The sequence below is a fragment of the Physeter macrocephalus genome, chromosome 10 (assembly GCF_002837175.3).
Source record: "Physeter macrocephalus isolate SW-GA chromosome 10, ASM283717v5, whole genome shotgun sequence".
Classification (NCBI taxonomy): domain Eukaryota; kingdom Metazoa; phylum Chordata; class Mammalia; order Artiodactyla; family Physeteridae; genus Physeter; species Physeter macrocephalus.
The window spans coordinates 14,899,785-14,915,111 of NC_041223.1; the positions used below are offsets into that span (position 1 = coordinate 14,899,785).

The following is a 15,327-nucleotide window of genomic DNA, read 5'->3' on the forward strand; positions in this document are numbered from 1 at the left end:
CCGCGGAGCGGCTGGGCCCGTGAGCCATGGCCGCTGGGCCTGCGCGTCCGGAGCCCGTGCTCCGCAACGGGAGAGGCCACAGCAGAGGGAGGCCCGCATACCACAAAAAAAAAAAAAAAAAAAAAGGTAGAAATAGAGAGAGAGTGTGTGTGTTTGTGTGTGTGTGTGTCAAACTAGCAGCGGCTACCCGCAGGGAGTGGGAGAAAGGGAAAAATGGGGATAAGAACAGGAGTAAGATTGGTCAATTTTTACCTTTTTCTGTCTTTTTTATTTTTGAGCCATCTGGTTGCCTATCCACACACACACACACAAATATATGTGCATGTATATTGTAACAAATTTTAATGAAAAAAGCTTAGAAATTTTTTTTTAATAAGTTTATTGATTTATTTATTTTGGCTGTGTTGGGTCTTGGTTGCTGCACGCGGGCTTTCTCTAGTAGCGGCGAGCAGGGGCTGCTCTTCGTTGTGGTGCACAGTCTTCTCATTGCAGTGACTTCTCGTTGCGGAGCACGGGCTCTAGGCGCGCAGGCTCAGTAGTTGTGGCTCACAGGCCCTAGAGCACAGGCTCAGTAGTTGTGGCGCACAGACGTAGTTGCTCCGCGGCATGTAGGATCTTCCCAGACCAGGGCTCAAACCCGTGTCCCCTGCATCGGCAGGTGGATTATTAACCACTGCGCCACCAAGGAAGTCCCTAGAAATTTTTTACATTGGGTATTTTCTCTCTCTACTTCATAAATGTTAATATAAAGATTGAATTAATTTGGTTGCACATTTTGAAAATTTTTTGTTAAGTTTCTCAGAAGTATTACAAGAATCAGCATTAAAAACTACTTTTATAAAGCACCATGTAAATAAGAAATAAACTTATTTACAAAACAAATAGACTCACAGACATAGAAAACAAACTTGTGGTTACCAAAGGGGATGGGGGGAGATAAATTAGGAGTTTGGGATTAATATAGCCACACTGCTATATATAAAATAGGTAAACAACAAGGACCTACTGTATAGCACAGGGAACTCTACTCAATATCTTGTAGTAACCTATAATGGAAAAGAACCTAAAAAAGAATATATATATATATATATATATATATATATATATAATCACTTTGCCATACACTTGAAATTAACACACTTTGCCATACACTTGAAATTAACTTGAAATTAATACAACATTGTAAATTAACCATACTTCAATCAATAAATATCTTCTTCAAAAAAATAAAATAGACCATGATTTTTTAATTCAAAATAAAAATTAAAAGTTAATGATTTTCCTTTTTTTAAGACACCATATAAACTTGAGTTCAGACTTCTTGATCACTCCTGATTTCTACTGGGACAGAGAAAATCTGGAAGAACTTTATGATAAAACTTGTCGGTTCCTCAGCATTACTCGTAGAGTTAAGGTATGTATTTTGCACTTCTACTGAGAGGGACACAATATCACCTATAAGTTGTATGACTGTGTGAAGACAAGTTTTTAATTAAGTAAATGTGTTTAACTGCTTTTGGAGAAATGTCTTGTTTGACGTCTACTCAGATCTCTAGATTTCCCGTTCTAGTTTTCCTGTGTACAGTTTTCAGCTTTCACGTCAAAGGATGTTCTGATATTTGCTCTACAGACTAGTTAAGATTGGTGAGAGTTTGGAGGCCTAGTGGTCTGTTAGGAAGTTTCTCATCAAGTTTCAAGCAAGAATTCATGGGGTCCAGAACTTTACTGGTGACAGTGAGAAGAGAAATGAATTTTTAAAAGAATCCTTTAAGACAGATGAAGTGGTTGGTACGGGGAGGCCAGGGAGAAGGAAGAATAAGGATGACTGACGTTTGTGGTGGGTGACAGAAAGATGGCAAAATGTAGAGAGGTTGGGGGGAGGGGAGGAGCCACATTTAAGATATGTTGAGAGTAGAGTAACAAGAAGACATCCAGTTAGAACTGTCTGAAAGCATTTAGAAGTGTGGAAGCAAAGTTGAGGAGGGAGGCAGCTGATGGAATGATGGAAGTGCGTGGAGGGTGTCATGGTGGAGGTAAACCACACGGGAAAGAGAGCAGAAGACAAGATGGACGGTGGTACCATGTGTGCGCATTGTTCTGTCACATTTAATCACACGTGTAGATCCAGGTAACCACAAGATCTGGATACAGAACTGTTCTATCACCACAGAGATCTCCCTTGTGCTTGTCCCTTTGTAGTCACACCCTTCCCTCCCCGACCATCCCTAAGCGCTGGTAATGAGTAATCTATTCTCCAGCTCTAATTTTGTCATTTGGGGAATGTTATATAAATAGAATCATACAGGGTGTGACTTTAAAATGGGCTTTTTTCAATGAGTATAATACCCTTGAGATCCATCCAAGTCATTGCCTGTGTCAATCCCTGCCTTCCTGTGAGTTACTTAGCCATTTGGGGGGATTCCATTTTGATTTATCTGTATTGTTTTTGAGTATGTCTCTGCATAGATATTTAGTGGTTGCTCTAAGTGTCACATTATACATACCTAGCTTATCACAATCCACTGGTTTCAACATTTTGCCAGATTAAATCCAGCGTGGAAACCTTACCGCTCTTTACATCCCTTTACTCCCCACTTTGAGAACTTCATCAGTGTTACAATTTTTGCTGCAACCGTCAAACATAATTTAGAAAACTCAAGAGGAGACGGAAATCCTATTGTATTTACCCCCATTTTTATTCTTTCTGTTCTTTTTTTTTTTCAATGATGTTCCACGATTTCTTCTTTTATTGTTTCTTTTCTGTTTCAGGAACATTCTTTAGCCATTCTTTCAGGGTAAGTTTGCAAAAGCATAGTCTCTTAGTTTTTCTTCATCTGAAAACGTCTAGATTTCCCCTTTATTCCTGAAGGATTTTTTCACTAGGTAGAGGATTCCAAGTTGATAGTTCATTTCTTTCAATACCTACAAATTACTGTGTCACTTTTTTCCGGCCTCCATGATTTCTGAGGAGAAATCTACTGTCTCTCTATGACGTGAATGTCAGACCTTTAATTATACTCCAACAAGTCTTCAAGGCTCTCTTTATTTTTTTCCTAATCTTTTCAACAAATGGTGCTAGAACAATGGGATAGTCATAATGAACCCTATCCTTTACTTCACACCATTTCTAAATGAATCAGAGACCTTTTAAATATAAAAGCTAAAATTATAAAACCTCAGGAAGAAAATATAGGAAAAAGGCATCATGACCTTGGGGAAGGTCAAGATTTGTTAGAAAAAAAAACAAAAAACATGCACCTTGAGGAATGAATTTGATAAGTTGAACTTCATCAAAACTAAGACCACTGCTCTTTGAAAGACACTCTTAATATGAAAAGGCACATCACAGGCTGGGAGGAAATATTCTCAATATATAACCTGACAAAGGACTTGTCCAGAATAATCAAAGAACTCTTTCTACTCAAGGTGCTTCCCTGGTGGTGCAGTAGCTAAGAATCTGCCTGCCAATGCAGGGGACACGGGTTCAAGCCCTGGTCCAGGAAGATCCCACATGCCGCGGAGCAGCCAAGGCTGTGCACCACAACTACTGAGCCTGCTCTCTAGGCCCGCGTGCCACAACTACTGAAGCCCGCATGCCTAGAGCCCGTGCTCCACAACAAAGAAGCCACCACAATGAGAAGCCTGCGCACCGCAACGAAGAGTAGCGCCGCTTGCCACAACTAGAGAAAGCCCGCGCGCAGCAACGAAGACCCAACGCAGTCAAAAATAAAATAAATAATAAAATAAATAATTTTTTTTAAAAGATCTACGCATTAAAAAAAGGAAGAACTCCCAACCACTGTGGCGCAGTGGTTGGGAGTCCGCCTGCCGATGCAGCGGGCCCGGGTTCGTGCCCCGGTCCGGGAGGATCCCGCATGCCGCGGGGCGGCTGGGCCCGTGGGTCATGGCCGCTGGGCCTGCGCGTCCGGAGCCTGTGCTCCGCAGCGGGGGAGGCCACAGCGGTGAGAGGCCCGCGTACCGCAAAAAAAAAAAAAGGAAGAACTCTTTCTACTCAAAAAGACAGCCCAGTTTTTTAAATGGGCAAAAGATTTAAACTGACGTCTCACAAAATATGTGAACGGCCAAATGAACATGAGAAAGATGTTCAACGTTATTGTTTACCAGGGAAGTGTAAATTAAACCTGCAATGCGCTGTTACTACACACTCACTAGAATGACTAAAATTAAAAGGACTGACAATACCAAGTGTTGGGAAGGATACAGAGCAGATGGAAGTTTCATACATTACTTGTGGGAATACACATTGGTACAACAACTTTGCAAAAACAGCCCGGCAGTTCCTCAGAAATTTAATTGTTGTGTTACTATACGATCCAACAATTCCACTCCTGAGTATTTACTCATGAGAAATGAACACATATGTCCTCACACTGATTTGTACCTGAATGTTCTTAGCAGCTTTAGTCCTAATAGCCAAGAACTGGAAACAGTCAAATGCCCATCAGTAGGTGAATGGATAAAGAAATTGTGGGATAGCCATACGGTGGAGTACCACTCAGCAATAAAAGCAATGAATTTCCCATCCATGCAACAACATGAATGAATATCAGGATCGTTATGCTGAGTGAAAAAAATCTGACACAAAAGAATACATGCTGTTATATTTATAGGAAATTCTAGAAAGGCTAATCTAATCTATAATTACAGAAAATAGATCAGTGGTTCCCTAGGGCTTGGAGGTGGGGTGGTGGGTAGGGCAGTAGATTCCAAAGGGGCACAAGGGATCTTGGGGAGATGGAAACGCTGTGGTGTTACTTCCACGGGTGTCTATCTGTGAAAATCTTCAAACTGTACACTTAGAATGGAAACAAGTGCATATTATCGTATGTAAATTATGCCTCAAGGAAAACTTGAAAATCTTTTGTGAGAATTCTTTAATGACATTAAACAAAAGCATCAACCTTGATGAGCAGCCGTATTTACTAGGGATGAATTTGAAAATGCTCAAGAGTTATGGCTTTTGGATGTCTCCCCTTTTTCTCTTGGAATGAAGACGTTTGGTGGCACCACGATCGTTGGGTTGAAGTATAAAGATTATTGCCACCAAGCAGATGCATCAGACCTCTTCTGATGACCAGCCTGTTGTGCTGAGTTAAGTCAGTAACAGTGGCTGAGCAACAGCCGAGGTAAGCCGGCTGCCTGGGAGGTGTGCGCTCAAGCATCCTCCCTTTCTGCCCCCAGCCCCCATCCTGTGTCCTTCCTCAAATCACGGCATCTTTGATGCCCATGGTGTCCTTCACATGTCCCTCGTGGACAAGAGTACAGGAAAAGAGAACAGAATCACTGAAGTCACCAACGATGAAGGTGGTTTGAGCAGGAAACATCCTGAGTGTGTGGTCCAGAGGAGGAGGAGTGTAAAGATAGGAACTTACTCAACATGAACCCTGCATTCAGCGTGAAAGCCACAGCTGAAGATGAGGAATGTCAAAACAGGATCGATCGTGAACATTGACACGCAGTGAAGTAATCAGCTAGCTGGACAAGCATCACAGTGCCAGGTAGGAAGGGGAAACCTGGAGAAAGTGCCTCTGCGTCTTCACTTTGCTCAAGCAGAGGGAGGGGATGTGCCAGGAGGGCACTTGGGGTTCGCTGGGGACAGTGCTCCTCTGAGTGGAGAGGCTCCCTCAGTGCCCAGTGTGGGGAAATTGATCGCAGCCCAGGGAGCAGGTGGACCAGGTCCCCTCAGTCCCCAAACTGGAAGAGCCCCGGAACAGGTCAGTTCTGTGGTATTTTTCAAAAAAATCTTAGGTGAGTTCTGTGTAACTATAATGCTGCTGACTTCTGAATCCTTAACTGAGTACCTGGAATAATGCGTACGTTGCACTTAATCCGTGCTGTAAAACAAGTGGAAAGGAATCCAGGTAGTGTCCTGAAGAATAAAAATAAAGGTCTGTTTAAATGGGGCACCACTTGCCCTTGTGCTTCTGGAGTACTTTGTGCGCACTCCTCGGGGCGGCAGCTCGCGTCCCGCATCGTATTGATCTCATGGCGCCGCGGATCCAGCGCCTTGGGAGAAGCCTCTTCTCACTTTCTCGGTGCGGCCTCCTCACGAGGCAGGGAGAGAGCACCCACTCTGGTGTCTCTGCCTCTCCTTGTAAGGATGTTAACTTAGACCTCATCTAAACCTAATCACCCCCAAAGGCCTCATCTCCAGATACCATCACATTGGGGGTTAGGACTTCAACGTGAATTTTGGGGGAACACAAACATTCCGTCCATATTACCGGCAGTCCCTGGAAATCCACTTTAAATTTTCTTTACGAGCTGAAATTTGTTTCATTTAAATTGTTTTTATAAATTACGTATTTCTTCCACATCCTTATTGGAATCTGTGTAGGAACTGGGGCAGGGTGGCTAAAAGTAGAAGTAGCAAGTATTCAGAGGGGAAAAGGGGATTTATATGAAATTGGAGCTGCACTCGTGAGAGTCCCCCTCTCCTTCCTTAAAACACAGCAGCGAAAGGGATAGAAGCTGCTTTCCCTGTAAATATGTGATGAGTACACTCCCCTCTAGAACGCAGGCTTCGTGAAATGAGAGAGCACGATCGTCTTCTTCCTGGCTCCCTTCCCACTTCTTGGCAAAGGCCTCAGTAGAATATGTGTTCCATAAATATTTGGAGAATTAATCAGTGATTAAGAATTCAAAATGAAACTCACTGTATTCTCCCAGAAAATGCAGTTGAACCTTCTCTATTTCTGTCTCAGCTAATAGCACGACCACCTGGTCAGTCAAGCAGGAACTTGAAACTCACCATGGTTTCCTCTTTCTCCTTCATCTTCCACATGCAGTCAGAGCATCCTTTCGTTTTCTCCTGAGTGTCATGCATTCATTGCCAGATGTTTATCGAAAGTCTCTACGATAGGCCCTGGGCTGGTGAGACAGGGAGGGATACCAAACTGACCCGCCTTCTGCACCCTGACTGCTGATGTGCGTCTCGCACCCCGTTCACCCTAATACCTTCTTCTTTGTCTCCCAGCCTCTAGGCTGGGCCCTGCAGCCAGAAGACAGAGACATATCTGTCTTATTCACCACTTCATCTCCCCTGCCCAGCACAGTACAGTAAACACTGAACAAATATTTTAAGAGTGGACAAAGGACTCCCTTACCTGCAGAAGAAAGTTCCAACATTATCGTGCTATGTATTCATTTCTACTGCTGCTGCAGCAAATTACCACAGACTGACTTAACACAGATGTATTATTTTACAGTTCGGTAGGTCCGAAGTCTGACCTGGGAGTCACTGAGCCAAAATCAAGGCGTTGGCAGGGCCGCACACCGCTCCAGAGGCCCTGGGTGGGGCCGTTTCCTTGGCTGTTCCAGCTCCGAGCGGCCACCCACTGCCCTCGGCTCAGACCCCCCTTCCGGCTCGCATCGCTGAGCTCTTCGGCCTGCCATCCCCACTTTTAAGGACCCTTGTGATTGCACGGGGCCCACCCAGATAATCTAGGCTTGTCTCCTTATCTAAAGATCGGCTGACTTAACAACCTTAATTCCTGTACAGTCTTAAGTATCCTTTGCTGTGTAATATTCGTGGGTCCCAAGGATTAGAATGTGAATATCTGGGGGGCCATTACTCTGCCTACCAGCTATGGTCTGTAGTACTTCTCACAATTCAGTACTAACTTACCTTTTTAACCTTACCTCCAACCACTTCCAAGTTTTTCACTATCTAGCTGTACTTGCCTCCATGCTGTTTCCTCTACTACAAATACTGTCCCCCCGGCGCCCCACCGTTTCTTCCTGGCACCTGCCTATTTAGAGCCTACTTCACATTTACCACCTCTGTGACCCTGTCCCCGTTTTCTCCTGCTCCATCATCTGTGCACATGAAACACGTCTGATTCTGTAACCAAAGGACATAGGAAGCATGTGTTAGTTGGGGCTCCCTTGCTTGCACACGACAGAAAGACAATTGGAATGACCTTACTTATCCCCGTGTACTGGCTCACGGGGCTGAGAAACAGGGAGCAGGCGTGAAACAGGGAGCAGGCGTGAAACAGGGAACGTCTGTTGCACAGACCCAGACGGGTCATCAGGACTGTTTCCTGCCTCAGCATCCTCCGTACCAGTTTGACCTCCTCCTTTCCTTCTTGGTAGCATTCTCTCTGCGATGGGGAGAAAGGGGTGTGGGAAGGGGGGATATCCGAGCGACATTTTCCTCTGCCTGGCAGCTTCAAAGGACTGGGCCATGTGTCCATGCTTTGACCAGCCATGTGACGAGGCAACCGGGCCTCACAGTTGGCCAAGCCTGGGTCTTGTACTGACCCTGTCTCCCCCTTGGGCTTTTCGGGGGAGGGGAGAGGGGTTGGTGTCAGGCGGGTAGTGATACTAATAAGATTGGCAGCGTCACGTGGTTGGAAACAGGGAAGAGTAACTCTCCAAAACAAGGGGGCAGGAGGGGAGGGTGCCGGGCAGGCAGCAGGTGGCTGTGAGGCAGAATGAGGAAGTTCTAAACGAGGGAAACAGCGAGGTGCTGTGGGAGTGCTGAGCGAGGAGCAGGAGGTCAGGAAGGGCCACAGAGACCTCGCCTTCAGGCTTGAGGAGGGCGCCACCCACTGAAGAGTGATTGGACTAAACCATCTGGGGGCGTTTCATGTTATCGAGAAGGCAATAGCGAGGCAATAGCTGCTGAGGAGGGGAGTGAAACGATCCATCCTGTTTGAGAACTCTGGTGGCCCGGGCAAACAAAACCCGGAAAGCCCCCAGCCCATCACCACCACCAAAACAACCAAACAGACCGGTTTGAAGAGGTGACAAATAGTTGATGAAAGCCTACTAGGTGTATTAAGAAATGCTACGGAGAGGACAGACTCGACTCCATAAAGCAAGGGCAACTGAAGTGCCAGGGATCCAGGAGTGCAGGACAGAGATCAAAGGTTTCTACGCTGGGTGCCCGAGAAGATAGTGTGACCTGCTTTGAGCTAGGGACCCAAGAAGAGGGATAGACTTGAACAGGATGTCAACTGTAGTTTGAGAAATGCTAAATTTAAGGTGCTGGCAGGAAAATAGTAAAAAGATGTTTTATAGGCAGTTAGAAATTCGGGCAGAGGAGAAATCAGGATTAAGCAGTTAATACTTGGGACTCATCAAAAAACAGTTTAAATCAGTCTTTCTCAAAATGTGGAATACATACACTTGTACAAGAGATGAACTTAGGGAACACATGGACCCTGATATAACATGTAAGCATTGAAGCAAGTAACACTTCTGTTCAGAGTTGAGGAGAAATGCTTAGCTTGGCTTTAGTGGCTCTTGACCGGCCCTCTAATGTATAATCTACCACTTTCCCAGGCACCAGGCTCAGCTTTGTGTATCCAACACCATTTCACATCATACTGGTTTTCCATTTTGGCAATGTAGTTTCCTTTTAAAATAAACATTTCTAAGGGTTTTTTTGTGATTTTTTTTTTTTTTTTTTGGTTGCGCCATATCTTAGTTGCAGCTCACAGGCTCCTTAGTTGTGGCATGCAAACTCTTCGTTGCAGCATGCATGTGGGAATCTAGTTCCCTGACCAGGGATCGAACCTGGGCCCCCTGTATTGGGAGCACAGAGCCTTAACCACTGTGCCACCAGGGAAGTCCCCATTTCTAAGTCTTTTTGACTTTAAATCCAATTGGCACATGTTTATCACAGAAGCAGTGATCGTGGGATGGAAATGACTGAAGTTCAGGAAGCGCCTGCACAAACCAGATGGGCAGGATCGTGCAGAGCTAGAGGACAGGAGGGACAAGATCAAGACTCTGGAAAATGTCATCCACAGGCCAGGGGAGGTCCGAGAAGACTCAGAAAAAGTGATGGTCGGAGGCAGAACTTAGTCCCTACGGGAGAAAAAAACGAAGGAAGTGTGCATTTCAAGGTGTTGTCAAATGCTTGAGTTAATTGAAGTTTCAGAATCTAACCAATAAAGGGTGTTACTGTTTAGGAGACATCTGGAAGTTCCGGGGGAGGAGAGGTAATATCTACACCCTCTAAGGGCTAAGGAATAAGTTGGTGGTGAGGAAGTGGAGAAAGAAAATGTCTGTTCTTTAGTCAAAGTTGAAAGAAAATGTAAAAGAGGGTTGGGTCAGCATTTTGAAGAGAGAAGCAAGCTTAAGGCTGAGCATGTTTACAGACCAAGATCAAGCAGCCAATAGAAATAGGAAGGCAAAGAAAGGGAGAAAAGAAAGAGGCACTGTTCTAAACATTTATACAAATTGGTGACTACGGGGTTACATGAAGTCTGGAAACGTGGGCAAATACGTATTATCAGTGTGGTTCCACGTGTTCACTCTCATTAGTAATGCTCTGTGCAAAATGATAGTAAATATGGTGCACTAGCACATTTCAGTCAGTCCCCAAACATGCATCTGTGATTTGTCTCAGATTTCCACTGACCATACCTGCACTCTCAGCATACGTACCCCAGAAGTTATCAAGGGGAATCCAAAAACTTTTTAAAAATTTGTTTCCAGACTGTGTAATTTCCAAAAGAAAGTGAGATACAGAGAGATTAAGGAAGTATAACTTGCCAGTGGTCACATTCAAGTCTTAACTTCAAAGATTCTGTTTTCTATGAACCCCTCGGCCAGCTTGTGGAGCATCAGAACACAGAACCTCTGCAGTTAAGCATTAAAAGCAGTGCCATCTAGTGGCGAGTGTGCAGCAGGTCAAGTTTTGTGTTTGGGGGACTTGGAACGGTTTTAGTAGAAGGTAATCGTTGTTTCTCATCTTAAGGCCATGCTAAAAGAATCATATTTCAGGTTTGCTTTTATTAACTGCTGAAAATCCAAGGGCAGCAACAAAAAACTAGGAATCAAAAACTTTTAGATCTTCCATCAAAATCTTATGAATATAAGAGCTTCGGTATGCAAAGTATTTCTTGCAGTCAGATTTGAGAACTTCCCTAGGTGGATTCACAGAAAGGAGACAAAGTAGCACTGGTAGGTTGCCTTTGGGGTGGGCTTCCCTGGTGGCGCAGTGGTTGAGAGTCCGCCTGCCGATGCAGGGGACGCGGGTTCGTGCCCCGGTCCGGGAGGATCCCACATGCCGCGGAGCGGCTGGGCCCGTGAGCCACGGCCGCTGAGCCTGCGCGTCCGGAGCCTGTGCTCCGCAACGGGAGAGGCCACAGCAGTGAGAGGCCCGCGTACCGCAAAAAAAAAAAAAAAAAAAAAAAATTGAAGGGGTGATTTTTCACTGCACACCTATTTCAAACTTAGAATTCTGAAGCATGCGACTGTTATCTTAAGTGAATGTTTAAATATACAGGATACTTAGAGATTTTTCTAATGCAGGTCATGAATGAAAAGCTTCAGCACTGCATGGAGCTAACAGATCTGATGCGCAATCACCTGACTGAGAAGAGGACGCTCCGCCTGGAATGGATGATTGTCATCCTTATCACCATAGAGGTAGGTAACTTTTATGAAAGTAACTTGACGGAAAGTAATAGGATGGAGCATGACTTTGTTCTAAATGTTAAGTCTATTTGGAAGTGAGGCAGGTTTCAAGTGACTGTGGTAATATTTTGAAAATGCATTAAGCATGATTTTTGGTAAAGTTCCACATTTTTATTTATTTTATTTGGCCCTGCTGCGCAGCTTGCAGGATCCCAGTTCCCTGACCAGGGACTGAACCCAGGCCATGGCAGTGAAAGTGCCAAATCCTAACCACTTGACCACCAGGGAATTCCCTCCACGTTTTTTTTTTTTAATTATTTGCTCTTTTTATTTATTTATTAAATAAATTTTTCTTTTTTTGGCTGCATTGGGTCTTAGTTGCACACAGGCTTTCTCTAGTTGTGGCGAGCGGGGGCTACTCTTCCTTGTGGCGTGCAGGCTTCTCATTGCGGTGGCTTCTCTTGTTGTGGAGCACTGGCTCTAACCGCGAGGGCTTCAGTAGTTGTGGCGTGTGGGCTCAGTAGTTGTGGCGCACAGGCTTATTTGCTCTGCAGCATGTGGGATCTTCCTGGACAAGGGCTCAAACCCATGTCCCCTGCATCGGCAGGTGGATTAACCACTGCGCTACCTGGGAAGTCCCTCCCTCCACATTTTTAAAGATGGCATTTAGGGAAAGTTCTAGCTGTAAATGTATAATGTTCAGCCCAACACCAGGCACCTGTGCCTCAGCTTGCCCTGTAATGCCCTGTAATAACAAAAAAGTTATTCTTACTTCGGGAGCATTTTTCATTAATCACGATCTTAGAAAAGTCATTTTAGTTTGTACCAGTGATTTGCCATGAAATTATTAATACTTCTCACTTTTTATTTGTAAGGTAATGTTTGAGCTGGGACGAGTATTTTTCTGATTAAGTGACGACCAAAGGAAAAGTGTCATTGCAAGATACATTGAAGTTCTACAATCAAAAATAAATGCTCCACTGTTGAGATTATTAGGTATTTAATTTTTTTAATCAAGGAATTGTCACAGTGATCTTTCTCAGTTTCTAAATGTATTGCTACTTGAATAAAAACTATGAAGAATCTGGCATTTGGGTCTGTAACACTGAGTTTGAAAGGATAATGTTCATTTTATATTTTAAAGAACTTTGGATAATCTGGGCATCTGGGGAATTTGGGCATTGCTCCTAACCTTTCCCCAGGGAATCCGAAGCTTGGCCCTAAGAAAACCATACAGGAACTCCAAAGTGTTGAAATTTATAAAATAAGTAGGCTTTAATGGCAAAAATGAACTTTGTATACCTATTTTTAGGTGGCATAATTTGAGTCTGACTGCTCACTGGCACTTTCCTTTTATTAATCCATACTTTCCATCCTTTCACTACCAAGTTGGTCAAAATATTCTTCCCACAGAGGAATTTTATTTTAAGTTTCTCACATATTTAGGGAAAATTTTAAAATACCAAGTACAAAGAATTTAACATTTATGTGCTTACCATCTTGAATTGATAATTAACTTTTTAAAAACAAAGTCCTTTTTATCTTCATTTGCCTTATTTTTACGCATATCCCCCGCCCTACTACCCTCTCCCCATGACAATGAATTTTTCGTAAGTTATATACATATCCAGAGTATTACTGTTCTAAATTGGGACACTGTCAGTCACTTTATAGCTTGTTTAACTGCTATATGGTATACTCCCAAGAGAATACACATTTATTTGTACCCTCACTGATGACATTCATGTATATATTTGCTAGAATAGTGTGAAGTTGCCCATCCTGGTGTCTTTCAGTGCACCGCAAGAGTTCTTCTTGAGTACCGGTCTTCTATTTCAGGTACCTGAAAGGACTATGCAACAAGGACTATGCAACACGTGGGCACAGATAGTTTAAGAATTGCTTTCTAGGGACTTCCCTGGTGGCGCAGTGATTAAGAATCCACTTGCCAATGCAGGGGACATGGGTTCGAGCCCTGGTCCGGGAAGATCCCACATGCCGCAGAGCAACTAAGCTCGAGCACCACAACTACTGAGCCTGCACTTTAGAGCCTGTGAGCCACAACTACTGAAGCCCACGCACCTAGAGCCTGTGCTCCGCGACAAAAGAAGCCACCGCAATGAGAAGCCCGCACACTGCAACGAAGAGTAGCCCCCGTTCGCTGCAACCAGAGAAAGCCCGCGCGCAGCAACAAAGACCCAACGCAGCCAAGAAATAAATTTTTTAAAAAAGAAAACTCATTTATTTCTACCTTAAAAACAAAAAAGCTTTCTAGATCCTCAAGTTCCACATCAGCACTTTCATAAAATCGCTGTGCCTGCACTGTCACCTGTAAGCAGCATATCAAGCCTGTTCTCCTTTCCCATTTTCCCATCTCACAATGTACAGAAGGCATCTCACCCATCTTCAATTTTAGTTTGGCCCACTATATTTTAAAACCTTTAAATATATTTAACCTGCATTTTAAAAATCTTTAGAAAGCCAAAGGACAATTTGAAATATTGGTCAACAGAGCCTTCTTCAATAAGAGGGGCCATTTCCAGTAAAATTTTACTCCAAGTATCAATGTGTACAATTTGCTCTTTGGGTCAACTGTGTAATTATAAAATTTTAGTACAACAGGGCTTCCCTGGTGGCGCAGTGGTTGGGAGTCCGCCTGCCGATGCAGGGGAGGCGGGTTCGTGCCCCGGTCCGGGAGGATCCCGCGTGCCGCGGAGCGGTTGGGCCTGCGCGTCCAGAGCCTGTGCTCCGCAACGGGAGAGACCACAACAGTGAGAGTCCCGCGTACCGCGCGTGCCGCGGAGCGGCTGGGCCTGCGCGTCCAGAGCCTGTGCTCCGCAACGGGAGAGACCACAACAGTGAGAGTCCCGCGTACCGCAAAAAGAAGAAAAATAAAAACAAATTTTAGTACAACAAAAAGAACACGAACATTTAGTGCTTTATGGTCATGGCAAATTAAAATTTAACATTTCAACTTATACACAAATATGTAACAGAACAAAAAGACAGTAAGACCTTCAAGCATAAAAATTTATTAGGATAACATTTTGTGGGGGAAATGTAACAAATACAGTTTTCAAGAAGAAAAAGGAAGGTAACACTTGAATCGTTTACTTATGTTTAAATGGATCACGATGGACATCAACTCATTATTGTATTACATTCCACTCAGATATATTATATAAATTATAATTTTTATTGTTTATTATAATTTATAATTTAAAATATCAATACTTATGTCACAAATTACATATTTTTCAAGTATTTAAATGTATGATAAAAGCTTCAACTTAAGTTATAGAGTTTTTAAAATTATTTTAGGTATAATACAAACATAAAAGTTCTTCAAGATCACAGTTTCTCTCAGAACAAAAAGTCTAAGAGATTATACCAGAATACTGAGGAGAGCCTAAAAAAGTTACGTGTATTCACCAGTGGCTACAGAAGCACTCCTCAAAGTGGTACCAAATTTCTCTCACGAGAGTACAGTGGTTAAGACCAACCTGGATTTGAATCCTTACTCCACACCACTTAGTACTGGTATCATGCTGGGCAAGTCACAGAACCTCTCTGGGCCTGTTTCCTCATCTGTAAAATGGGTTTTATAGTAGCACTACCTCACAGGGTTGTTGTAAGGATTAATGGAATTAACATATGTGAAGTCATGAGTTAACTGTTAGTACAATCCATCTGCGTAAAAACCCATATACGATTCTGAGAGTAAATGAAGGCTGAATCAAATCCCCAGGATCCCCTTTGAATCCTTAGTTAAGAAACATGTCTTGAGGGCTTCCCTGGTGGTGCAGCGATTAAGAATCCGCCTGCCAATGCAGGGGACATGGGTTCGATCCCTGGTTCGGAAAGATCCCACATGCCGTGGAGCAACTAAGCCCATACGCCACAACTACTGAAGCCGATCTCCCTAGAGCC

General features: G+C 43.8%; 1 protein-coding gene across 6 annotated transcripts in view; it reads left to right on the forward strand.

Annotated features, from left to right (window-relative positions):
• The window catches only part of RMND1 (required for meiotic nuclear division 1 homolog), a 46,931-nt gene extending 33,119 nt beyond the window's left edge, over positions 1–13,812 (forward strand). For 3 of the 6 annotated variants that reach the window (XM_024122668.2, XM_028494323.2, XM_024122669.3), the window contains 3 exons: positions 1,294–1,414; positions 11,293–11,409; positions 12,273–12,487. In XM_024122668.2, coding sequence (XP_023978436.1) covers positions 1,294–1,414; positions 11,293–11,409; positions 12,273–12,305 — 271 coding nt within the window. In that variant the 3' untranslated portion in view covers positions 12,306–12,487. Of the gene's footprint in view, positions 1–1,293; positions 1,415–3,426; positions 3,783–11,292; positions 11,410–12,272; positions 12,488–13,236 lie in introns of those variants that run through there. The other 3 variants (XR_003681384.2, XR_008618329.1, XM_055087436.1) reach the window with 3 other exon arrangements.
• The last annotated feature ends 1,515 nt before the right edge of the window (positions 13,813–15,327 follow it).